Here is a 26094-nt window from a genome sequence, read left to right on the forward strand (position 1 = left end):
CCCGCCGCTCTCAGCGCCCGCCGCCCGCCAGTCCCGGCCCCAGCCCCGGTGCCGGGGGGCTCATGGCCGGAAAGCCAGCGAACGGCCGCCGACTCCGACGCCGCTCCGCGGCTCCTCCTCCTCCTCCCGCCCGCACTGACTCAGCCGCGCCCGGCCCCGCCCGCCCGGGATTCCCCCCACTGCGGGCAGCGGCCCCGCACCGCCTCCGTGGGGCCCTTCCTCAGCCGGGGGCCACTCCCGAGTCTGCGGGGCTGACGCCCGTGTGCCGGGACCGGCAGCCCGGGGCCGCAGCGTGCCCCCCAGGCGGGACATAGTGTGGCCGCAGTCTCCCCCCGTCCTGGTTTGGCTCTTTGAATGGTAGCCGTGTCGCGGTCCCCGTGCCGAGGGGAGATTGGGACTGAGTATAAGAAAAATGTGTTTTACAGTAAGGGTGGTGAGGCAGTGGAGCAGGTTGCCCAGTCCCTGAAGACACATAAGGTCAGGCTGGACAGGGCTCTGAGCACCTGACCTAGCTGTGCATGTTCCTGTTCATCCCAGGCGAGTTGGACCAGATAGCCTTCAAAGGTCTCAAATCAAGGCCATCCAGCCGCATCTCTCAGGGATCTGTGGGCTCTATCTGGTTACCTCCCAGCACCGCAGGCAGTGGGCTTTCCACAGAAGGCAATCTAGATAGCTCTGAACGTGGGTGACGCACTTGGAAATCAGGTTTCACTTGCTGTTTTCATTGCTTTTATTTTCACTTCTTCCTCTCTCACCTGCAAGGTACACACCTTCAGAAGGGGAAGGACCTGCTTGTTCCCACATCTGCAGGAAGCTCACCTGGGTGGCACTGGGCACGTGGATTCAGAGCCGCATGCAGCGTGCTGAGTATTTCCCCTCTTGCTGCAGCCTGCTGCAGGTTTGCATCACTTTCTGAGCATTGCCCAGCCAGGCTTGCATCTGCAGCCCTGCTAAATGCACCCTGCTCCCAAAGTGCCTCCAAGCAGATGGAAAGAGAGGGTTTAGGGTGTGAGGGCAGGGGCAGCATGGCAGCAGGCAGAGGAAGTCTGTGCTGGCATCAGTAACCTCCAGCTGTCCTCCCACGCTCAGGTTCTGTTTTGGTTTCTCTGGTCGTGTCACTGGCTCTGCCTGAATACAAGATGACAACTGCTCAGCTTCTCCCACACCTCCCAGCTCTGCCCGTGGATCTGGGTCATACACTCACGGCACCCCCGTTCGCACCCTGCTGGTGGCTGCAGCCCAGCTCAACAGCGCTGCAGATGTCGTTTTTGACCCTGCTGCACACAGCTGATAACTTGCAGGGCCTCTTATGGGCCTCATCTAGGCCTCTTTTGAGTCTTGGGCTTTACTGAGTTGTCACAGCCAGCCCAAAGCGCAGCACAGAAATCACAAGGGCAGTGATCAGCTTGGGGTCTGCATGTCATAGGCCAAACTCTTACACATCTCCTGTGAGAGCCATTTAGCTCCCCCTTCTTCAAATACTCACAGAATCCTTAGAGTTGGAAAAGACATCTAAGACGATCTGGTCCAACCACCAGCCCGTGCCCACTGACCATGTCTGTCAGTGCCACAGCCACATGGCTCTTGAACACCTCCAGGGATGGTGACTGCACCACCTCCCTGTGCAGCTTGTGCCACTGCATTATCACGCTTCTGGAGAAGAGTTTTTTTCCTAATATTCAACCTGAACCTCCCCTGGAAGTTCTTCCCACACGTACAGAGTTCCTGCTCTTTCAGCTTTGTGTTATCCATAAAGTACTTCCCCGGATGCCCTTACTGGTTTTTATATGGCACTATACTGTACTGTATTACAGCTCTATCATAAAGCTATGACTTGTGGTTTAGAGGGGAAATATTGGTGGTAGGTGGACGGTTGGACTAGACGATCTTAAGAAGTCTTTTCCAACCGTAGTGATTCTATGATTCTGGGCTTTCTACAATCCCCTTCTGCTATGTCACTGAACATCATTATCACTGCAAGTAGACACATCCCTGTTCTTGCGAGGGAGTTGGGCGAGACGGCCTTTAAAGGTCCCTTCCAACTCAAACGGTTCCACGGTCCTATGAAATAGAGAAGGGATCCGTTCCCACTAGAGGTCAGTGTCCGCACACGGCACCGGCAGCCACCCAGCCAGGCTTCCAGCTCGGACGCGGTGCCACGGAGATGCCAGGCCCCGCTGTGCGATTTCCAACACCAGGCATGTCTCGAAGTGCCCTGAACAGCAAGCTAGCTTGCAGGCTGGGTGAACAAAGAACCCAGACGTGCTAACCGCATTTCCCTCTGAACTGGATCCTTCTTGTGGGACCACTGTCTGGTCTGTGAGTGCAGCAGCAGGGCTCCGTTCACCTCTGTGCAGATGGCTGGGAATGCCTCGCTGCGTGTTCATTGACGTTGCTGCGGGCTCCAGAGCCCTCCCAAGGGAGGTGACAGATGTAGGAAGGGGGTGGCAGATGGTCTTGGAGGACAGATAATCAAAAGCAGGCACAGTTGGATGGTGAGACATTGCCTGAGGTGAGAAATCTTGTCACCTGGGGCTCCCTCTGTAGCTGTGGAAGCCAGACACGCTGCCAGAGGCAGGCTGGTGCACTGCCTGCCCCCCAACTGGCTGCACCCTCCCACCTGCTCCACCTCTCCCCTGTTCCCCTTCATTCCAGACCTCCCCCAGCACTGCTGCAGGTGGCTGTCCCACTCCCAGCGAGCTGCACGCGCTGCCAGAGCTATTATTCATGCAGCTCAGTGCTGCTCTCCGGAGAGCCAACGCGCCGAGCTGCCAGGCTGCATTAGGGCTTGTGTCTCTATGCCTGCATCCCTGTAAGCTTGGAATAGACTTGGTCGAGCCACAGCGCTGCAAACAAGGAGCCCAGGAAGGGATTAAGAGAGGAGGGAGAGCTGGCCTGGGAGGCAGAGGAAGGCTGGCATCCTGACATGCAGCATAGAGGGGCTGAGCACAAGTCACAGTGCTGCCACTCGCTGGGACAGAGGGGCCGTCCCAGGTCGGCTCATTGCTTGAGGGGGATGTTAATCATCTGCTGGGGTGCTGCAGAGAGGAAAGCCACTTGTCTGTGTCAGAAACCTCTGTGGAGCCTCACAAATAATTGCAGTGATGGAGAAAAAGCCTCTCTTGGGGCTGAGTGAAAAGAAAACAAACTGCTCTCAGGCAGCTCACTGGGAAGGGAAGGATGGGAGCAGGCGTCAGAGATTTCCCAGGTGTGAAAGGTACCACAGAACACAAGCAGCAGGACCTCACAACATTTCAAACAACTGCACCTAACTGTGCTGTTTCACTATGCTGTTTTAAAAGACCTTCGAAGCTGGTTCCTCACCCACAGGTTGGCAGTTTGGCCAACAGCAAAGAACCCTGCAGGCTTCAGTGGGTTTCCTCTCCACTGCAAAAAAAAAAAAAAGAGGTGAAAAAGGTAAAAATACACTCTCCTCCTCCCAGCAGCCTGGCTGTAGCCAAGGGAAATCTCAGTGATGGCGGACATCTCATGGGAACACCATGCTTGAAGAGGTGAATGGCCAAAGAGCTGTCCGTAAGTCTGAAGAGCAGCAGCAAAAGGCTGCATTTAACTGGAGCAAAAAGCACGTCCCCGCACCCATGCTCCCTTTGTTGCATTGTTGAGGAGCAATTTAATTGGAGCGACACTTTCTGGAAGGCTCAGACAGCTGCACAAAATAGCCTTGAAATGTTTGAATTTAATTGGCTGCAGTCTCTGAGCTCAGAAAATCCCGTGGCCAACACGAGGGGATTCTCTGTGACACACCTTCTTAAGAGAGAAGAAGAGGCAAACCACCAAGAATCACTGATTGCTCAGGAACAAAAGACTGAGGCTTGACCGTGCCTGACCGGTTGGACACAACCAAGCTACAACCAGTATTTATACAGATATGGTGTTACAGAATGTTGCAGCACATTCACTGTAAGCCTATGGTACAAATACTGGAACAAGGAGAGGTATCTGTGCCTGCCTCGTATGACATAAAGCCTCTTTAAAACATTTTCTAGATCTGAAGTGTAGATTTAAATGTCGGGGTAAAAACTGATGCATACTGAACCAGAAACGAAAAGGATATTTCCTGTCAGTGCCAGAGATGGAGGTGTGAGAAGTTTTCTGGATTGACATGTTATGGAAAATGAATAGAGCATACTGCCAATATGACCCAGAGCTTTGTATCTGCCTGGAACAGATATGAATGTCTCTGCAGAGTGACAGATATGGGGTATCTGGAGAATGAACCTGCCAATGTCCCATTAGGGATATTGCTTCAGTTGCCATGTCTTCTTGGGAGATTTCCTGCTTCTCCCAAACTCAGAAATGTCCCTGTACCAGAAATGCACAGCTCTCCAACATCACCTTCTGCTCCAGCATCCCCAAATCCAAGTGTTTTCACTTTAGAGAGAAAGGGTGTCCAGAAGAAGTAATCTGGGAAGCAGGTAACGCCCCTCCTACCCTGCCTTTCAACCAGACACCTTCCTTCATATGCAGCTGGCCACCAGCCTGCAGGAAGGTGAGCAGGGTGGAAAGGACCTATATGTCATATCACCTTTTTTCTGAGGGAACCCTGTGCTCTCTGCAGCACATAGCAACCATGCTCCTGCATTCCCCTCTGAGCACAGAAACCTGCCATGTGCCTCTTTCGATGGCTGGGAACTCACACATTTCAGTCGAGACAGAGCAAGTCACAGAACTTCTTGGTGACATCCCGACTCAGAAATAGCAAAGCTGGGGCTGTGCTTATCAATGGTGTCTCTGAGATACAGAAACTGTTCTGCCAGGGTCAGAAGACATTCGATACAAAAAAAAAAGCATCCTCCTGGATCACTGGTAGTTGCAGTACGCACTGATAAGAGATGTATTGCATGGATGGCTCCGTAGGGTTGGTGGCAGTCACCATCCCACCAAGCAGAGAACAAACCAAAAATAGGCAAGCCATAGCAAGCAGCTCCCTGCAGTCTGTGGTGCTATTGAGGAACTCCTTGCCAGTGTACGTGCAGAATGTCAGAGTCAAAATTTACCACTGATTCAACAGTGAATGGACAAATTCACTGGAGTAAAAGCCACCGTGGTCTGAATACAAAGATGCAGACCTGTACCACTCTTTTTCTCCTCCATCCACACTTTTTGGGTGACTTTCCCACATCTGGGAGAACAACAGTGAACAGAGAACAACTGATCCTGGAGGACAATCGTCTCACACACTCCTGTTGGTCCACCTGATGTCACTTCCCTCAGGAGTCCCCATCACTGTATAAAGCAGCAATGCATATATGCATGCAGATGATCTGCAAATGTCTGCTAGTGTGCGTGTGATAATGCTTAGAGTTGCTGCAGACACCTTGGCTGGAATGGGTTGTGCCATGGTGCACACAACACTGAGTTCTCGGCAGCACAGGAATCAGCACAGAGGATGGCTGACACCCTTTGGGAGCCAAAACCTGCCTGCAGGATTGGGAAAGGGGTGCCTGAAAAAGAGGCAGTGAAATTCAGAGCAGGCTGTTCCTGCGTGCTGCTGTTCCCATGGAAACAGGGGAACGGAGAGAGGAAATCCATCCCAGCCTCTTTGGAAGGCAGCTCCCTAGCATCGCCCCGCTGCCACACCTGTCCCCACGGGAAGCAGTGGCTGCAGTTCTCCCAGGTCTCCTCGAGTGAGATCATGAGGCCTACAGATGTTTCCTTTCTTGTCTTAGGCAGCAGAGAAAACACGCATCCCAGCCCCAAGGCTGAGCCTCAGAGCTTGCAAAAAGTAAAGCAATTTCCAGCAAATTCTGCAGCTTATGTGGGGAAATCCAGGTTATGGAGTCACTGCCCCTGGAGGTGTTCAAGAAATGCACAGATGTGGCACTGAGGGACACAGTTAGTGGGCATGGTGGGGATGGGTTGGTGGTTGGACAAGATGATCTTAGAGATCTTTTCCAACCTTTGTGATTCTATGATTCTATGAAAAGTCAGACACGTATTTCCCAAGGCTGGCATGGAGGCAGGTCTGTACCTGCAGTATCTGGATCTGGGCCCTTCCTGCGCTGCGTGCATCCCCTGAGGATGCTGCTGTCTCCCAGTCCCGATCCGGGATCTGTTAGGCGGCGCCAGCAGTGCCAGCTGGCCGCATGACAACCTCCAGCCAAGTTATCCCCAGGAACTGGCAAAACGCAGCCAGAGCTCCCGCACGTCGCTGTTCCCAACCGGGAGCGGGGGCCCTCGGCGAGGCGGGCAGCGGGGCTCTCCCGTGCGGCTCCGCTGCCCAGGGGCTCGGGGCGGCCGTGCGGCGCTCCCCGCATCCCCTCCTCAAGGTGACCCGCCGCTCCCCCCCTGCCCCCCTCCATCTCTGTCCCCGTCCCCCTCTACGGCGTCCCTCCCACCGCGGCTCCGCCCGCCCTCCGCTGCGCTGCGGCGGGGCCGGGGGCCGGCGGGCGGCGAGCGCTGCCGCCGTGCCGCGGCTGGAGCCGTGCCGCGGTGCGGCTATGCCGCCGCGCCGCCCGCCCCGCCGCCCGCCCGGGGACCGGGGAGGCAGCGCCCGGCGGCGGGCAGGATAATGCGGCTGCGGGCCGGAGCCGGAGGCGACGCCAGCGGGGAGCCCCCGCCGCCGCCATGTCCCCCCCGGCCTCGGCGGCCGCGGCCAGCGAAGGAGGCAGCAGCACGTCGGTTCCGCCGGAGGAAGCGGAGGGGGTCCGAGAGGAGGTGAGGTGCCCCCAACCACCCTACCCGTCTGCATGGGGCCGGCTTTGCATGGCGCGCTCGCTGACCGCCCCGCCGCTAGCCGCGCCGCGCCGTGCCCGCACAGGTACGGACCCCCGAAGCCCCCTCCCCTGCCGCGGCCCCGCTGCCCCGCGGTGCCGCCCGCACCCGCTCGCTCCGGCCCGGCCCCGGCGCGGCTGGAAGGAGCGCAGCAGACGGGAACGGAGCCTGGATGTGAATGCCGGGGATGGGGGGAGGAACGTGGACCGTCACAAAAGGAGAGCGCGAGGCTTTGGCTTGCTGCAGTGGGGAGAGGTGGCCGTGCTTGGGAAAACGAGTCCCCCTCTTCCTCGCCCCTGCCTTGGGGGGATGCGGGGGAAGACGCGGCCGGCAGCGGGGTGAGCCTCTTTGTCCCACCCCCAGATCGGGCTTCCCATGGGGATTAGGGGCCACCGCGGTCCCTGGAGAGCAGCGGCATCGCAGGGAGAGCGGAGCGCTCCTCACCTGCGGGAGGCGGCGAAGGGCAGCGCGGTGGGGGTGCGCGGGGCTGCGCATCGCCGTCCGCTGCTGCCGGGAGCTGCGGTTGGCGGTGCTGCGTAGTGCCGTGTTCTCTGCCTCCTCGGCTTGGGGAGAACATACGTGCGCGTGGAGTTGTCCTACATACACAGTCGTGTATTTAGATATAAATAACTGTGGGAGAGGAATGCTGAAGTTCAAGGTCTGGGGAGCTGTGCACATAGAGTGTACTCTGAGGCTCTTCCTCAGCTCCCGTTTCCTGCTGCTGTCCAACAACCCCTGAGCCCCGGGGCTCCAGACAGAACCTGAGCAGCATGGTGCTTCAGTAGGGCAAATACATGCATGTATCACTCCTGGACATGGTCTCTTGTCTCCTGTGCCCTGCCAGTGCTATGTCCAAGGGAGCATGTTGCCTTCCAAGAGGTGCCACCATAAGAGCTGGGTTGGATGACACAAGTGCAGCATGGGTGAGAATCTTTGGCCTCCAGCATCCCCTGCCTCACAGTCATGAGAAGGTGGACCAGGCTGTGTTGGCTCTGCAGTGGCTGCTAGTCATGTTGTCAGTGTGGTTGTGCTCAGTGGGAGCAGACAGCAGGGCTGGAGTCTGTGACCTGCATGCGTGGGGCTAAGGGCTCGCTTCCCTCAGTCAGCAACTGCCATGGAGCTGCCATGGGGAGAGGGAGGCTGCATCTTCTCCTTACATGGATGTTTGGGGTCTGGAAAAGGGGAAATGAGATCTGTCCTGTCTGAAGGTGCCTTATCTCTATGTCTCAGGTCACTGTACCTAGGAGCCCCGTAAGTCTCCAGGGCCCTTTGGCTCATCCCAGCAAGGCACACAGTGAGCCAGAGCTAGCTGTAGAGGAGCTGCTGTTCCATCCAAGCACTTGCTTCCTGTTGGCATCACAGGCATACACCTACACTTAGCAGCGCCGCACTGAATCTCTCTCAGCAACACATTTCCACCCATCAGGTTATGAAATGTCAAGACACAGGCTCTTCAGCCTGAGGACAAGCTAAAAAATTCCCTCATCCTACTGCTGAGATGGAATGCAATGGAGGGAACTGGTTCTCTTCCAATTGTAAAATGGAGACCTTGGGCCCGTCGCAGGAGCTGACTGCTGGCAGGGTTCCCTGCCTCCTAGATATTCTGCTTCTCCTTTTCCTCTGCAGTTGGCAGCACTGCCAGCCTGGGCCGAACCAGCTGCTGCTTCCAGGGAAGCGGTTCCTGAGCTGTGATGGTGAGGTGTCATTTGGGCCCAGCTGGGATCCTTCTGAGCAGCAGTGGCCATTGTTTGCACAGAGCACAGGAGGATGGTGGCAGGTCTTAGAAGTGTCAGGGTCCTGCAGCGCTTCTGGTGTTGTTCAATGCTCAACAGAGCTGCAGGACCCCAGAGGTAAGGGCAATAAAGGGACTTCTGCTATGTGCTTGGCCATCAGGGTTTTGGGCAGGGTTATCCCCTTGAGGGGGATATTAAGGATTCCCCAGGTATCAGTATCAGCAAATGCTCAACAGAGCTCAGCTCAGCAATGGGCCCCTCTTGGATGCTGCTTCTGCCCTGTGCATTGTGGACATTTCAGTTTCATTTGTGGCCGCTCATAAGTCATCCCACCATCCTTTCCTGTCCTCCCCCAAGCAGCAGCTGCAGGCGTAAGGATCCATCTTCTTTCACCTCAGGGTGATGTCAGAAGACTGTGTGTGAGGCCCACGGGATCCACCTGCCCTTGCCCTTCCCAAATGCACTTTACACACATGAACAGAGAAAGGTGGTTTTTGCAGGCATTGGGGAGGTTGTGCAGTGGGACTGGAGAAGGCGAGAGGTTGGTTGGGGTCACACAGAGGTGTTGGCCCAGCCAGGGCTGACTCCATTCTCTCTCCAGCAGAGGTGTTGGGGTACACCTGCATAGCATATTTGCTCCCCTGTCCAATTCAGGTGTGAGCAGTGGAAGTAGCTCATGGTGACACGGGAATACCCTGCTTGCAGCAGAGCAGGGCAGGCCTTCACCTCATCCCACCGGACTGCAGCAAGCAGGCGACTGTGGCATTTATGTCACAGCCTGCGCTCCTATGAGTGACACCATTCTGGGACAGAAAGGATTTCCCTGTCCCCAGCTTTCTCATCTTCATGTTTTCATTTGCTGCTCTGGGCTTCTGCAAGGTTGGGTGAGAGCCCAAGGAGGTGACCTTATTCAGCAGCTTCTGTGGGGAAGCCTTGGAGCTGGCTGCGTGCTCCCATGAGCCCTGTGCAGCCCTGGAGAAGAGCAGAGATGCTGCATTTCCAGCCAGGATTAGGCTCTGCAGCTGGCTCCTCCTCCATCTCTGCTGTAGTTGTATCCCTTTATTGGCACTTGTTCGGCTTTCAGAAGCCCCACCGGTGCCACTGATGCATATGTATTTTACCTCAAAAGCCTAGAACAAAATGGGAATGTAAACAACATACAGCAGGGGTTAGTGTGACCCTGTAAAAGCGCTGCAGTGTCTGAATGCTGCGTAGTCTTAGGAGGAGACTACTGTGTGGACTAGAGCCCTGCTAACATAGTTCCTGGAAGCGAGCCGTGGCTGCATCATCCTCCTGGTGCCATGCCCTGGGTCCCTACCTGCAGCACGCTCTGCCTGGAGCTCTGCAGGGCTCTGGCCACATTGCCCTTCTGCTGAGCAAGACCAGCAGCCGGCTCTGCACCAGCTGCTGCTGGGGACAGCTTGCAAGGCAGAAGGCAGCTGGGGCAGAGGAAATCTTCAGCTGCTGGAGTGGTGGCATGAGAGCTGTGCTGTGTCAGGGCCGAGACCCTCATGACTGCAGTGAAGGTTTGAGAAAGCAGGACACAGCTCAGGCAGCTCTGCAAGGTATCCCTGCTTCATCTCCCTGCTCCAGGTTCTCTTCCCACAGTTCGCATCTTTCCCAATGTGATGCTGCTGTAGCTGGGGGTTGCATTGGGAAGAGTGTAGGGTGCCTATTCTCCCAGGCAGAGCTACCTGCAGTTCTCACTGCTGCCTGCAGAGCAGGACTGTCTGCATGCTTTCCTCAGATCTGTGTCCCTGCCACTAGCTCTTGCTCTCAGCAGGTTACCACAGAGTGAGGTCTCAGTGCCTCCAAAGGTTGGGACCCCCCAGAGGGAAGTGCCATTGTTCTCTTCCTGGTGCCAGCATCCGTTTGATGCATGGCTGCCTGCTCCAGTCATGACAGACAGGCAGCAGGGAAGGACAGCACACTCCCTCCAGGAGAGAAATCTCTGCTGGAGTTGGGCTGGAGCCAGTCGTGCTGCTCACTGTGGCTGTGGTCCCATAAGGGAGGAAAGATTGGTGTGTAGGGCTCCAGGGGACCAAGGTAAGGGCTGGGATGCTCTTCAACGAGAGAAGGGGGAATTTATGGAGGAAATAAGAGGTCTAGATCTTTTTCCAGGCCTGCCAGTGCTCTGTGATCTCTGGTTCTTCCTAAAATGTTATTTTTCATGCCAAGAGTGAAAGTGACTTCATCCTTCCTGGCAGTGGGAATCCACTAAGTTCTATGGGATCTTCAAATGACAGGCTTCTGGCATCCAGTGGCTTGGGAAACAGGAGGACAGTGGCTGGACTGTGGAGTCGTAGTCTGCAGGGGTTCCACATATCCTCAGTCCTGCCCTGGTTCTGCAGTGAGCCTGCTGGCAAATCCAGGATCAGAGAAGGGATGGTGCCAAGCTTGAGGATTGTTGCCATGAATGGTGACATTACAGCTGGCAGTAATGCAAAGGTGCAGGTGAGCTCAGGAAAGGGCAGCATGGCTCTGATGTCTTTAGCCACTGACATCCAGAGGGAAGCTGGGCTCAAGGTATAAGTAAGGCATACAGAGAGAAGAGTGTCTGAAGCCATCCATGCTGCGTGCAGTTGGAGAAGATGGGCAAAGCTGAAAGCTGAAAGCTGACATCTGTGGCATGTGCCCAAGGCTGGGCTTCTTATCACCTCTTTCGGGACATACCTTTGGGGATTGCTGTGTTGGATGACATCTATGCTGGACAAAGTCTTTTTGTATGAGAAAGTAAATTGCTTCTTTGCATGTCATTTCTTTGGGTTTGATAATGTCAGTCTCATTGACCAAACAAGCAACATGATGGATCAATATTCAAAACTTCAGGATATTGGAGAATGTGTCAGATGTTTCCTTAGGTAGGGGGATTTCACAGGTCTTTGTGAATGCACCAGTGCAATCACTTTAAGAAGTGCTATTGCTGAAATCCTGACCTTTAATAATCGCTGTAGACCTGAGAGCAGTTTTTCTGTAAAGATGGGCTTTCTCACTCAAAACCCAGTGCACACAATTTGCTGCCAGCCATGCCCTTATGTCTCGCTTCTCCGAGCTGTTGCAGGTCTGTGGGGTGTTCCTCACTTCCAGTCCGAGCATCTTTTAGGATGCTATTCAATACTGCCTTCTCTCTATCCAGAGGTGGCTGCACTTCAGTCAGCCACCGGTTTGTGTTGTTTCTGAAGCATTTCAGAAGCACTTTGGAGCCTCTGGGCTGCTAAGTGGTGTAGTGAAGATCACTATGGCCAGAAGCCTTCCCTGCTGCAAAGGTCTCTGTGCTGTAGGTGCTCCAGACCACTTGTGCTGACCTAGCAGGAGCAACTTGAACTGAGTAGTGATTGGGAAAAGGGGACTTGTGTGCAAGGGGACGCAGACATAGTGGGATGAGGTTCAGTGTGGTGTTTGGAGGAGAGGAGCCATCATTGGAGCTGGCTGCATTGGTGGGACTGGTGCAGAAAGCTGGGGCATGCAGAGGAGATCCACGAGCTTCCATCTTGCTGTGCTTGACATCTGTTTCCCATGGCATCCTGCTGCCTGCTTGCCTTCCTCTTGTCCCTCCAGCCTACTGACCTCTCCTCTTGTTCTCTCTCCCCTTCTCCTGGCCCTCTGGAGCAGCAGCGGCCGGTGAAGCAGTCTCTCAGCAAGTCGCTGTGCCGAGAGTCCCACTGGAAATGCCTGCTGCTGTCACTGCTGATGTATGGCTGCATGGGAGCCATGACGTGGTGCCACGTCACCAAGGTGACCCGGCTGACCTTTGACAGTGCCTACAAGGGCAAGTCCATGATGTACCACGACAGCCCCTGTTCCAATGGCTACGTCTACATCCCACTGGCCTTCCTGGTGATGCTCTACGTGGTATACTTGGTGGAGTGCTGGCACTGCTACACCCGCAACGAGCTGCAGTACAAAGTGGATGTGGAAAGCGTGCACGAGCGAGTGCAGCGGATGCAGCAGGCGACCCCGTGCATCTGGTGGAAGGCCATCAGCTACCACTATGTCCGGAGGACCCGGCAGGTGACCCGCTATCGTAATGGGGATGCCTACACCACCACCCAAGTGTATCACGAGCGGGTCAACACCCACGTGGCAGAGGCCGAGTTTGATTATTCCAACTGTGGAGTCAAGGACATCTCCAAGGACCTCATTGATTTGGAGAGCTACCCAGCCACACGGCTCCGCTTCACCAAGTGTTTCAGCTTTGCCAACGTGGAGTCAGAGAACTCCTACCTGACCCAGCGGGCCCGCTTCTTCACCGAGAACGAGGGCCTGGATGACTATATGGAGGCCAGGGAGGGGATGCACCTCAAAAACGTGGACTTCAAGGAATACATGGTGGCCTTTTCCGACCCAGACAACCTGCCTTGGTACGTATCCCACTATGTTTTCTGGGTGGCTGCTCTGCTGACCCTATCCTGGCCCCTGCGGGTGCTAAATGAGTACCGCACTTCCTACGTCCATTACCACGTGGAGAAACTCTTTGGGTTTGACTACGTGGCGGTGACACCGGCTGAGGAGCGCTCCTTCTGCCGGAGGATGCCCCGCGTCAACACGGTGGACAGCACCGAGCTGGAGTGGCACATCCGATCCAACCAGCAGCTGGTGCCCAGCTACTCGGAAGCCGTCCTGATGGACTTGGTGGGGTTGTCCGGCTGCACCAGCTACTCCGCGTGCCGCTACGGGGGCTACCGGCAGAACTGCGAGCGGTGCCACAGGACTATAAGCAGCTCTTCCATCTTCTCCCGCAGCGCCCTGAGCATCTGCAACGGCAGCCCCCGCATCCCCTTCAGCAGCAGTCGCTTCTCGCTGGGCCGCCTGTACGGCTCACGGCGCAGCTGCCTCTGGCAGAGCCGGAGCGGGAGCCTGAATGAGCAGAGCTGCCCCACGGAGCAGACCCGCCTCTCCAGCCAAGTGACGGTGGAGGAGGAAGACCCCCCTCCTTATCAGGACGCCCTCTACTTCCCCATCCTCATTGTGCACCGCAATGAAGGCTGCCTGAACCACGACCACCGTCACCTCCACCGCAACGGGTCCTGTGTGGAGACCTCACTGTGAAGGCGGAGGGCAGTGGGATCTCATTGCCGAGGGCCTGGCCTGAGCCAGCGCGGGGTTTGAGAGAGGAGCACTGGGGAGGGAGGTGGCCCAGGAGGAAGAGGTGGGATGGAGCAGTGGCTCCGACCTCTGGAGGGGTGAGTGATGGCGCTTCCCTGGCCTGGCACAGAACTCTGGATTGACCACCACATGCAAAAAAAAAAAAAAAAAAAAAAATCATCCTAAAACCGTAATTCACAGCATCAAGATCCAGAGCGAGGAAGAAAAAGACAGGCCTGGCACGGGAGGGGGTGCTGCAGTGGGTGTTCCATCCCCAGGCTGGCGTGTGCTTGGAGGAAGCAGCAACCAGCAGACAGACCCTGCTGCACCTCGCTGCCCTCCTCCCCCTGCTGCAGCCAGACCCAGGGTGGGGGCACTGACCGACAGCTTAGAGAGAAGGCTGAGCACCACAAATCCAGCTTCGCCTGACCCCCAGCTTGTACCCCACCCTCCCCGTTTGTTTTTTAGACCATGCTCCGACTGTTACATGCTCTCGCTGGGAAAGGCATCACCTCTGGAGGACACCAGGTACAGCTCCTTAGAAAGCTTTGGCACTCTGAGTGTCAGCATCCCCTGGGTAAAAGACTGCCTGTTTGGGATAGCCACGGACAGGCAGCCCTGGGTGCCTCCAGGTGGAATGGAGTGCGGCAACGCTGATCTGCTGACTGGAGGAGGGCTCAGCTGGAAGGAGAGTGAGAGGTCCCTGTGAGCTGGGGAAGGGGAAGGGATGGCACTGGGACAGCAGCGCGTGGATGTCAAGTTGGCATGTCAATTGGTGGAGGTCCCATTGTACCCCCAGTAGCTTTAGACGTGCATCAAGGAAGGCTCTGGCCAGTTCAGCTGCAGATCAGCTATTGATAGTAGACCAGCAGGGTGGTGCATGTTTGCAAGAGGGAATTTTGCACAAAATTAGGCTGGTTTCTGGCTGCATTCCAAGCTGCAATCTTCTGGCAGCATGGTTTTGGCAGGAAATTCTAAGGGGCAGGGAGGGAGAAATGCAAAAACACACTGGAGCGTTGGGAACCCCAGACTGGGGACATGGGGAGCAAAGACAGCCCTCTTCCTCAGGCTCATCACACTTCCTTCATCCACCTGGGCAGGTGATGGCCAAGAGCAATGTGTCATGGATTGCAAGAGCAAGTCCATTAGCTTGTGGTCATTTGGACATTCACACTGTCAGAAGTAAACCAGCAAGGCATTAACAAAGGATCTGTTTTTTCAGCCATGCTGCATTGCTTCACCTACAGGTCATGGAGTCTTGGGTGAAGATGTCTTGTTCCACCAGATCAGCCCATGTTAGAGAATCATCTCCAGTGATGAAACTGACCTATTGCAGGATCCTTCTCTAACATGTATCACATCTCTGTAGGATACAAAGACAAGCTTTGAGAGATCACATCCTTAGGATCTGTAAGGCTTTGCCTCCAGAGCGGTTCTTTTCCGCTGTTCGTGCTGGTGTGCCCTGGACAGTATCTCTTGCCCTTCAAGTCAGTTTGTCCTCCTGGATCTCAAGGGCTATGCTCCAAACAACAGTGGTTTGAACAGAAAATCTCTTAAAATCTTACTCTGTTATGCTTCTGTCTTGTAACCTACCCTTATTTTAACAACCAGACATAGATGTCTGAAATAAGAGGGCCTCCATAAGAACCTGGAAGCACTAGCTCTCTGGTGTGGGCACATCCTCCTCTGCTTTTTGTTCCTGGTATTATTGGCACAAATTCAGACTGGGTGGAAGTGGATACCACCCCACTCACTGCCCTGGGATTTCTGTGCTCAGTGATTGGCCCATGGCTCGCTAGGTGCTTGTGCTTCTTTTTCCAAGGGCATAATGCAAGCCCAAGCCAGTGCTGAGTGTCCTCACAGTGTGCATGGGCTTTTATGTCCTGGTGAATCAGGAGACGTTCAATCAGTGGAGCTGCACTGGGTCACTAGTGAGGAATTTGTGTCCTTTCCAATATAGTCTCTTTGAAATCTTCCACACATTGCTTAAATCAGGCTGCAGTATAGCTAGCCCCCAAGTTGCCTTGGACAGATGGATTCAGCAAAGGTTTGGCAGGCATTTTAGTTTCCCTAGGGCACAAAAAGTCCTCTGAAGAGGGACTGTGCCCTGCCCTTTAGAGTTCTGCTGGTCCCTGGCTCTCTCTGGGCTTCTTCATGAGGTTCTTCCAGGAGCAGAGTGCCCCACACTCTAGAAGGCTTTGATGTTTTCAATATGCCATTGACCCCTTGCAGCTTTCCATGGGCTAGGAATCAGACTCAGGTTGCACTTGCCCGCAGTTTTCCTCTTACACTGGGATGGGGGAGGTGGGAGCGCTGCCAGCTCCTTGTCCTGGCACTTCACATTGCTGACATGTCCCTAGAAGAGAGCTCTTCTACCCTGTCACAAGGCTGGAAAATGTATTTGCACTGTTTGGCGTTTCCTTTTGCTTCCAGTGTAGCTGCCAGAAGCTCTCCAGCTTTCATGAACTAAAGAAAGAATGAGCAAGCGAGGAGCTCTGGGTTAGCTGACCTCCAAGGCACATCACCACCCATTTATCTCTTTCAGCACACACTAGAAATTTCTCAGATAGCGTCCAGCACACCTCTGCCCTCTTTGGTGGCTTTCTCCATTCATGCTCGAGAGGCTCCAGTGCTGTTTGTGGATGCCTGTGTGGAGGAGACTACAGGATGAGGCTTATTAAGAGGAATTTTAAGAAAGTTAGGTAGCATGTGATGGCAGTAAATCATTGCCTGCTGATTAGCTTGTGGAAAGAAGAATACCTTTTAAGCATTCCTTCCAGCCTTTCCAATTATGGCTTTGGTACTGCTGTCTAATTTCACCAGGATGCTGCCTTACTTCCAGCAGGGCAAAATTGCTGCAATGTGCTCCTACTCTGCTGCAGCATCTGTAGGGTACATTTCCGAGACATGGCAATAGCACTGAGAAGTCGTGCTACCAAAGAACTGTAATTCTCAACTTGTGGCATGGGCTTCTAATCATGTTTCATGTATATTCAGTGGTTACAATGAGGTCTGTGTGAATATGAAGATGGGTCTCTACGAGAGCGATTTGGATCCGTATTGTCACAGAAATGGGTTACGGTTTAGATGTTAGCTCTGTTTGGTAACACTGCCTCCTGCCTTGCATGTGGGCCTATAATTTCCACTGAGCCAGGTATACCTGGGGACTGAAGGCTGTAGGGCCTGGGAGCCCATTAAAGGCTTAGGGATGAGCCCACTCAGGGTTCTTGTTTCCATGGGTGTTCTGGAAAAATGAGAAAGGCGTTCAGTCACATTTCAGATAGACATACATAGGCTGCATTCATTCCTAGTGTAACTTTCTTGAAGCCCGTGGTGCTATGCCAGTGCGAGCATGGCTTAGCAACTCTTCAGAGTGATCTGTCCTTGAATCCAGACAAACTGTGCTGTTGCAGTGTTGCTTTGAAGCACAGAGCTCACACTGGGACTTGGCCAACATGAATGGATGTTGAATTTCTACTGTCTTTCAAGCAATGGGTTGAATTGTTCTGCTTTGCTGCCTCCATCACAGCTGCTCCATGAAGGGAAACATTACACTCATGGTTGTGATCTTGTTTACTCCCTCAAAAGCCAGCTAATGAGAAAAGTGACCTATGCTGTAATGGGAGAGGAGACTTCTCCCACAGGACTGCAGCCTTTCTACATGCAAAGGGAAACGAAGTTCCAAGGACAGAACTGAACCTGCAAGACTCATGGCCTCCCCTTCTTCCTTCCCTCTTCACACCATCTGTCTCACCTGGGGAAGGACAGTTTCCTTGTGGAGTTCAGCAAGCTCCTCTTCCTGCAGCCCACAACCAGGCTCTACTGTCAGATGCATCACTAACCTATGCAACACTTCCAGGTACTGCCGAGTTTTGAGGAGCCCATGACAGTATGCAGCATGTTCATCCAGCACTGAGAATAAGCACAGCTGCTGCTGGAAAGCTAACCGGCTTTTATTCCTCCCCTCTTTCCAGTGGAGACTGTTTTTGTTGGGGCCTTTTGTTTGGTTGTTTTTTTGTAAACCTCCAACTTCTAGGGAAATGAAGCTCATGAGAAATCAGTGCCCATCCTGAAGCCTCTCCAATCCTTTGAACTTTGCAAGTGGATGCATTGCCTGCTGTGGTTATAATGTAGTGGACTTCATAGAGCAAAGTAACTTCACACACAGACACGAGGTTCTTTCACTCTCCATCAGTGCAAGCTGCTTCTGCAATCTTAGCTACTTACATTAGTGAAAGAAAAAAGCCTAGCTAGAATGTGTTGAGATGACTTAGTGTTTTATATCAGTCCCACCATCCAAATATCCATTAACAGTGCTGTCAGCCGGCATGCCATGAGTTCAGACTTTGGGTGGCAGCCCACGAACCCTGTCGGGGTGAAAAGGTTTGGAAGACCCACTCCTAAGTCTGTGCACATCTCCAGAGCACATGCAGAGAGGGTGTCAGTTGAAAGCAGACATCCCTCTGGTTCAGCACGAGGAGAAGTGGTTGGCTGTTATTTGGGTGCACCTCCAAGGGTAAGTCTGGATGTGTTGGCGGCTTTGGTCTGGTATGTCCCCTTCAGTCCTGTAGAGAGTGGGTTGCAGCGTGGCAGGGCATTGCTTAATGATCTGTGAGAGGAAACTCCTGACCTGGTTTTTGCAAGAAGATGGTGCAAAGTGTCACATTTGCTGCAGTGACTGGCAGAGAGCAGGGATAAAAGCATGGAACAAGCTGTGTTTGAGATGAAGCTAATCCCTTGCTGGCTGGCTGAGAGGAGAGAGCTGTTGGATCTGCTCCCTGCCCAATGCTCTCCAGCTCTTCTCACCCTCCTCAAATCCAATGCAAAAACTAGCATTACTCCAAGCTCCCAAATCGCCCCTCTTCCATCAGCTCCTTCTGGGCCATGAGCTCACACCATTCCAGTCCTCTCCTGGGAGATGTCAGTGGACTCGTAGTGACCTCAAGCATAGGGCAACCTATGGACAACCTGCCAGTCTGGCTGCACTGCCTCGAGCATTGCTCGCTGAGCACCACTTACATGCCCTGTGCCCACAGAGGCTGACTGAGAGCAGCTGTCAGAGGCTTTGCGGATGTGGGGATTTCTGTGGGAGACATGAGGCAAGGCAGGGCAGGAGGCTGCTATACTGCAGCAGCTGTGTTTTGGGTCAAGGATGGAGAAGACCTGGGGCAAAGTGGACTTTCAGGGTAAGCCCTTCCTGCCTGAAGACACATTGGATGGAGGAGGCTTTTCCCAGCTGAGGTGCCCAGGCAGGGCCTCACTGTGTCGTCAGAGCAACACTGCTGCCTCCAGGACCAGCACTGACAGCTGGAGCACGTGTCACAAACCGCAATGGATAATGCAGCCACAAGGTGTAAATGTCACTAATGAATAAATTGCCTTGTGCCTGGGAGAGGCTAATCCATCATGGCCAGGGACAGGGATGTGATAGGGCTGGCTATTTCGGGCACAGCTTGCAGGGAGGATTCGCTTCACATCTCTGCTGTCCCCTCTGCCCAGGGAGGTTGATGTGAAGCCTGGCTCTGTGCTGCTTCCATCTACCCAGACACACCAGTTCAGGCCTCAGCCCTCTCCACTGTCACCAGAAGAGGGATTGGGCTATGTCCCCTCTGTCAGGAGACACAGCTGGCTCTACTACACCATTCCATAGGTCAGGCACAGTCCCCTTCTCCCTCCCCTGTATCTGAATACCACTCAGCAACACCGTGGCTGGCTGTGCTTATGGCCAGCATGTAGGCGACAGGCAGGGATGGAATTCAACACAGACAAATCCAGCCCTGCCGAAGCAAAGGGATGCTGAGTGCAGTACCAATCCCCACGCATCCTCCTGCTCCTCCACCCCCAGCTGGTGCCTGAAAGCAGCCTGCCATCCTGTTGGCAACATATGCCAGTACGACACCTTGCAAACCTCCATTGCTGTGAGCGGAAGCCAAGAGGCTCAGGAAGCCGCCACCGGCTCCTCACCCTGCCTGCACGAAGCACGGCTCACCATCTGCTGTGACTGCCAGCCAGCCCCCGGCACCTCTATCATTCCTCTGCCTCCTCCTCCATCCCCCCATCAGTCTGACGCAGACCCACATATGTCCCATGGGCTGGATGCTCCCAGCCTGCATGGGTACCTGCGGCTGGTGCTGCTCGCACCTGTAATCCAGCCTGAAGGTGACGAGTGACCCAACAGCAATGGCAGCATCACACAGAGAAACTGCTGGTGCTATCAGCTGTAGGGGCTTTAATTGTTACCAATTCATCCATAATTTGAAGCCTCGCACACTGGCGGTAATAGGCTGCTGGTCTCTTGTCGTGTCCAAGCAGTACAGAGGAGGCACACAGCCCAGGAGCATGCTTGGATGGTGGTTAGGTGGTGCTGGCAGTCTTGGCTGTGTGCAGCAAAAGGAGCCGAGAGCATTCTGGAAAGCAAGTCAACGTTTTTTCAGGTGTTGCATCTTTCACAAGCCCTTTTCTTTCCACCCTTGCTCCTCAGTGGCTGTGCTGGCCAGTGCGTGCGCCATCCCATCCCTGCCCTCCTGGCATCAGCCTTCATCACACAACTGGCTGTCCAGCATGGTCCTGTATCTGGAGCTACCTGTGGGCTTTCCCAGGGCCAGACACTCCCATTAAGCCCCCAACCCACCCTCACTGCTAGAGCTGCTCCTTCAGCCTGAAGCTGACCTGGGTCGTCTTTTCTGCTGTTCCTGAACACGAGTTCTCATCTCATTCAGGTGTGTCATTCAGTGGAAATATTTTGTAAATGCAAATAAATCTATTCAATACCTCGGTTTCGAGGATGTAACAACAAGTAGTTGGAGGAGCCCGGGTGGGAAGGTTTCGCAGCAACTGCCCCTGGCTGTATTTTCTTGCAGATGTAGCCTCTGAAGCATCCACAAACGGTTCAGAAAGGCACTACAATACTCTGCAAGGGCTCTGGGGTGACCCGCAGGGCCCCTCTGTGTGGCTGCTGGCAGCGGGGACAGCCTCACACTCGATCCTTTCTGATCTATATGGCCATGGATGGCATCAAGCGGGTGGCCTGTGTCCATCAGGCAGAGCAAGGCACAAGCGGGTACACGGTGAACAAATTATTTTGTGAGCACTGGGAACAGTTTTTACTCTTCAACTATGTCAATATGATCTAGCTCTGTCCGTCTCTCTATATATGTACAAACAGTATATCACAATGTTGCCTTTTTTGTTGGAAATATCAAAGTACAAAGATTGTAAACCAAATCGGTGTAATAAAAGTTTCAGATGACTCATGGAAGCGGCTGTCAGCAGTGGGTCTGTGGGTGTGGGGTCGCTCAGAGCTGGGAAAGACCCAAACCCTTGTGTTGCCCTGAGGGCAGGGGTTGGATTAGGGTGCTGGAAGCCTCCTGCCACCACGCGTGCAGGGGTAGGTTGGTTATTCCAGACACTATGTGAGCAGTCAGTAATACCTTCAGTTCCTTGCTTGCTGCAGCTGTCCGGTCAGAGAGGCTCAGCAGGCTGCTGCAGCAGAGGCTGCAGGCGGGCAGCATCCCTGTTGGCCCACAGCATTTGGCTGATGAGGTACTCGCTCTCCTCGCCCACCTCTGCCAGGCGGAGATCAAACTCAGTCAGGGTCTGGTTACACCTGAGCCCTTCCAGCAGCTGCTTCCCACCATCCTGCAGCAGGTGAGAAAGAGCCCGTCAGTGACAAAAGTGCCTAAGGCTTCTCCCAAGCCTGAAACGTAGCTCACTAGAGAGGGACGTGGAAGGAGTGTAGCCTTATGCAGCACACAGTGATATGACACATGCTAATGACTCCCTCTGGGTATCGTGTCAGGAGTCCTCAAGCTCAGGCTGGGTAATGGCATGGGCAGAGGATAACCTGTGAGGAGTCTGCGCTGCCCTGCCCCTCAGTCTCCAGCACCCTGCTGGGTAGGGATGAGCAGCAGTGGGATTAGATGCATTGCTCATCTCCCTTGGGTGCCATTTCCTGGGCAGGGCTGGCTTTTGTGGGGGAACATCTCACACAATTAATGCTGCATGGGTCAGACAATGCAATGCAGATTCATAAAATCATAAAATGGCTTGAGTTGGAAGAGATCTTGAAGCCTATCCAGTTCCAACCCCTGCCATGGGCAGGGCTGCTACCCACCAGCCCAGGGCCCAATCCAACCTGGCCTTAAGTACCTCCAGGGATGGGCACCCACAACCTCTCTGGGCAGCCTGCTCCAAACTGTTCCAATGTAGACAGCTGTAGGGAGGCAGCACACCTTGCATTTCCTTCCCTTGCCTGAAGCATTGTCTTCAGGTATGCAGCAATCTGACATTTGTTTCCCACAGCTCATCTCTTTCAGGTGCCCAACACATGCCCTGACCCCATCTCTGCTGTGCAGGCAGTCCTCTCCTCAGCACGTTGACTGTTAGACCTTTTGCTAAAGGACAGAACGTGAGAAAAGAGAGAAGCCTCTTCTTAAAGGAATACAGAGGTCAGAATTTGATGCATTCCTCACAGAGATTCCCATTTCCCTATATATAAAATAAAGATAAAAACACTTCACAAGTGGGTTCTGAAAAAGCTCATCAAATGGAAGATGCTAACCACAAAGATTATTATTTACAAAGCAAAAACCCTTCTAATCCTTTCCATCCCATGTCCCTTTGTATCGTTACACTCCAGCAGTTTTCCATGTCCAGAACAAAAGAAAATGAGATCTCACAAAAGGTTTTCTGCCATCAAATCCTTTTAAAGCCATTGTCAAACATAATGATGCCGATATTCCTGCCAGCAGGGACAGCTGGTCTTGCTGTCTCTTTATTGTGACAGTGAGAAAAATTGAAGCAGCACAGAAAGTTTGAGAACCGGCATGATTGAATTTAGCTGTCCAGTTTCAGATTTCTGAAGTTCATCAGCAGAAGAGAAATGGTCTGCTTTGTGGGCATGGTGCACACTGCAGCTCTTAGGGATACAGTAGGATCTGCAGCAGCTCCTCTGCCTGCAAAATGAGAGCGTATGGCTCAGGAGCCACATATAAGAATCCAGATGTGACACTTCAGAGCTACTGCACTGCTCCAGAGCTGTGGGGTGAATTAAAGGGGCTCAACAACAGAGTCAGTTTTCTAACAATCTCCTCTGAGTGTGTAATGGACAGGAGAGATTCTGGGAAGGGTGAAACTGTGCTCTGCTGCGTGCCAGAGGGTACAGCAGATTCAAAGTGCAAATGAGGGTACAAATGAGGTGCTCATCTCGTGCCATCTATCGTTTTCATCTACTCCCACGTGGGTAAACAGACTGTGATTTTCCCAAGCACACAGCCTGGATTTTGGTTTCTCATGGGGAAAGCCCCTCTGCCCAGAAGCCAAAGCCAGCTCCTGCCTGAGAGCCCCATAAAAACATGTTGTGAGTAATACAAATGTGTGTCACCATGGAAAACCTCCATCCTCCTGTCTACTGTTGTCTATTCACTGCTTCCAGCTGATTGTTATCACAGCAAGACTGCAGATAGCAAGGGATACATTCGCCCCATGGCTTGGAGGAAGATCAGGCTCAGCATTTGCTTTGCAACAGAATCTCAGGATGGATGAGGATGGTAGGGACCTATAGAGGTCACCCGGTCCAACCCTCTGCTTAAGCAGGGTCCCCATGAGCTTGCCCAGGACCACATTCAGACATCAAACCATCATCCATGCAGGATGCCAAGCTGCCCGGAGAAAGTGCTTCTCTTACCGGCCCGATGGGGTTGCACGAGAAGTTGATACATGTCAGGGTGGAGTTGTGAGTGAGGACCTGGGAGAAAACCACAGCTGTCGGCTCTGCCAGGCTGTTGCCTCCCAGGTGGAGGGACTTCAGGGTGGTGTTGGTCAGCAGAGCACAGCCCATAGCCTCCCCGCCCTCGTCCTCCACGTGGTTGAGGCGCAGATTCAGGGAGGTCAGGGTGCAGTTCTTTGCCAGCGCTTGGGCCAGAGCCTGGGCACCCTCATTACAGATCTGGTTGTTACACAGATGGAGGATTTCTAACTTGCTGCAGTTGATCAGCTTGCTGACAGCTCGTGCCCCCTTGTCTCTGATGAGGTTGTGGGATAAGTCCAGCTCCACCAAGGAGGGGTGATCCAGCAAGTTGCGGACCAGCAGCCTGGTCTTGTCATCATCCACGTTGCTGCGTGTCAGCTTGAAAATCTGAGGGTAAAGGACAGAAAAACAACCAGTGCTTTGGGATGGCCTTTGCACAACCCCTCGAGCCCCTGGATCAGCAGAGATAGGATTCACTTCCCTTTAAAAAGGTCAGGGTGTGACAGCAAGCAAAACTTGCCCCTGGGTTTCTTCCTCTAGGCAATTTCAAGATTGAGCTGAGGAAGACAGGTTCATTTTGGGATATGTTACCTTCAAGTTGTGACACATCTTCACGGCAGCAGCCAGGTTGCAGCAGTCCTGGTAGGTGAACTTAAAGAGGTTCCACTCAAAGTTCATGCCACAATCCTTCACTCCGTAAGTAAGATTAAGCTCTTCAAGGAGAGGGAGAGCAGGAACGAGGGCTCCCAGGTCATAGTGATGAATGCAGACCTCACCAAACCCCAAATCACTCCCTGAATCAGAAAGGTCATCTGTCTCTTCCTTTTGATCCTCCTGCACTGGTGGCAGGAACTGATCAACCTCCAGTTTCTGCACATAGTCTCTGCAGAGCGGGATGAGCTCCAGGACCTGGTCAGGGTCTGTGGTGTTGGGGACAAAGCATTTCAGGATGTTTTCCAGGTGACGTTCAAAGAACATCCGCTTCCAGCTGCCTCCATGGTTGGAGACGTCACACACTTGCCAGCGGTCGGTGCAGCACCTCTTCCAGTAGCCCTCATCACTTACAAGGTTGGCAGTGACAGTGAGTGGAAGGCCTGTGGGAAGCCTGGCCAGCACCTTCCTTTGGTCCTCAGGTGGAAGACGATCTAAAACAGGGTTGTCTGGAGGGAACGGAGAGGAGGAGAGGTTGGTCTGGGCTGTGGAACTAGGGGTGGCCCTGCAGTTCTGCCTAGGCCCCCTGCTGATGCTGATTCACCTCTCAGTATCCGGCAGATGGTGCAGGGAGCTAAGCTGGCAAAAAATTACTCTTTTTTTCTTTTTTTGTGCATGTATGTAGTTACAGTCCCAGCATGGATACATCGTTAGTCCTGTCTTTGATCCTTGTTGCTGCTCTACTGAGTGATGAGTTGTCCCTTTCTTTTCCCTCTCCCAGGCAGTTCCAGATGAGACGTGCTTTTTATATTATACTATGCTTCATCTACGCACCTGCTTCAAAAGCACATTTGCTGCCTGAGGATAGAACTTGTCACGTCCCCACCAAGGGCTGTGGAGGAAGCCTGAAGCTGTGAGCACATGTATTCTGAGATGGAAGTATTTCTGCATCTCTTTATAAGCACTTGGCACGATGGGGCTGCATCCTTGTTTGCTGCTGTAATGCATGACCCAGGAACCAGCGACTTCAGAGCCCTGCTTGCAGCCAAGCTGAGTCCAGCAGGAAAAAGAAGCCACAGGACAAGGTTAGGGTAGAGTCACGTCCTGGATAGCAGCCCGGAAGACGAAAGCCATCCCTGTAGCATACAAGTACACACTTAGCAACTAAGCAGTTTGTCTAACTAGCTGCCTGAGGAGATATTTTTCCCCATCTGCTCCTTTGGCAGGGCTGGGTACCACACTGCGCCTTCCAGCTGCCTATACCTGCCTCGCTGCCCCTCCGCTTCCCAAAAAACCAGCACTCCCCACCATGCTTACTTGTGAAATTCTGGACGATGTGCTGCAGGCAGAGCTCAGTGAGTGGGGGGACAGTGATGAGGCACCACTCGGGATCCTCGACGATGCGGTGCATGCAGTACGAGTCAGCCATGAGCCTGCTTTGGGAGGGACGCAGAGAGGGGATGGCTCTGCCCCTGCCACCTGCTGCCTGCTGCATCCTGCTCAGGGCCCGCTTCTCCTTCAGCAGAAGCACAAGGAAAATGGCTCGGGATCAGGAAAACACCACTGTGCTTTCCAGCCAGGCTGCCTGATTAAGAAAAAGGCAACCTTAGATGGAGGCCGGCCATAACGGTGCTCTGCTTGTGCTATTTCATCATACAGTTTCAGCCAGCCCTTCTGCTTCTTTGCTTGCACCTGGAGCACCACAACAAAACAGCTTATCTTTATGCAGTACCTTGCACAAAGAGGTCTTTAGATACTGCATGGAATGAACAGGTTATAAGGTGGCATTAATTCAAATGTTGTTGAAGAGGATGGACAAGAATTGATTGCTTGCTGTCTGTTCCAGAAAAGAAATAGGCAAAGCTGTCAGGATGGGTTTAAAACAAAAGAAAAAGGGGGTTCTTCACTGGGGAATGCTTTGCCGCAGGATATTGCAGGGGCTGACAATCTGTGGAAGCTGCAGGATAAATTCAAGGAAAAGAAACCCCTTGTGAATGAGTCAATGCTCAGAAGCCACATCTGGCTCAGTCTGAGTTGAAGATGGTTGGAGGTGGGGAGAGTACTGGAAGAAAGGAACACATACTTGTGGTTTTCCACCTGCTTATAGTCACTGCTAGAAGGGGATACTGGGCCAGATCATCT

At 53.6% G+C, this 26094-nt stretch overlaps 2 protein-coding genes across 3 annotated transcripts; one reads left to right on the forward strand and one right to left on the reverse strand.

Annotated features, from left to right (window-relative positions):
* The first annotated feature begins 6588 nt into the window (after nucleotides 1–6588).
* On the forward strand, nucleotides 6589–20808 carry TMEM151B (transmembrane protein 151B). Its single transcript, XM_042894993.1, has 2 exons — nucleotides 6589–6678; nucleotides 12081–20808. The coding sequence occupies exons 1-2, from the start codon at nucleotides 6589–6591 to the stop codon at nucleotides 13515–13517; spliced, it is 1527 nt and encodes a 508-aa protein (XP_042750927.1). The 3' UTR covers nucleotides 13518–20808.
* TCTE1 (t-complex-associated-testis-expressed 1) lies at nucleotides 19817–25574 on the reverse strand. Of its 2 annotated transcripts, XM_042895012.1 has the most exons (5): nucleotides 25270–25574; nucleotides 23893–24461; nucleotides 23239–23688; nucleotides 20984–21191; nucleotides 19817–19960 (listed from the first exon to the last, which is right to left on the reverse strand). In XM_042895012.1, exons 1-4 carry the CDS (start codon nucleotides 25445–25447, stop codon nucleotides 21015–21017), a joined length of 1374 nt encoding a protein of 457 aa, XP_042750946.1. In that variant the 5' UTR covers nucleotides 25448–25574; the 3' UTR covers nucleotides 19817–19960; nucleotides 20984–21014. The 2 variants fall into 2 exon arrangements, with proteins under 2 accessions (XP_042750946.1, XP_042750938.1); XM_042895004.1 differs by lacking the exon at nucleotides 19817–19960 and having other exon boundaries at nucleotides 20693–21191.
* Nucleotides 25575–26094: the final 520 nt, after the last annotated feature.

Source organism: Lagopus leucura, unplaced genomic scaffold (genome assembly GCF_019238085.1).
Source record: "Lagopus leucura isolate 7727_CA_CO unplaced genomic scaffold, USGS_WTPT01 Super-Scaffold_73, whole genome shotgun sequence".
Taxonomy (NCBI): domain Eukaryota; kingdom Metazoa; phylum Chordata; class Aves; order Galliformes; family Phasianidae; genus Lagopus; species Lagopus leucura.

Excerpts from the sequence above, each read along its gene's own strand:
- TMEM151B (XM_042894993.1), top strand. The coding sequence starts at position 6,589 with ATGTCCCCCCCGGCCTCGGCGGCCGCGGCCAGCGAAGGAGGCAGCAGC. Across the intron at positions 6,679-12,080 it reads CGGAGGGGGTCCGAGAGGAG|CAGCGGCCGGTGAAGCAGTC; the intron begins GTGAGGTGCCCC and ends CCTCTGGAGCAG.
- TCTE1 (XM_042895012.1), bottom strand. The coding sequence starts at position 25,447 with ATGCAGCAGGCAGCAGGTGGCAGGGGCAGAGCCATCCCCTCTCTGCGT. Across the intron at positions 24,462-25,269 it reads CATCGTCCAGAATTTCACAA|ACAACCCTGTTTTAGATCGT; the intron begins GTAAGCATGGTG and ends CGTTCCCTCCAG. Across the intron at positions 21,192-23,238 it reads CGTGCAACCCCATCGGGCCG|GATGGTGGGAAGCAGCTGCT; the intron begins GTAAGAGAAGCA and ends CACCTGCTGCAG.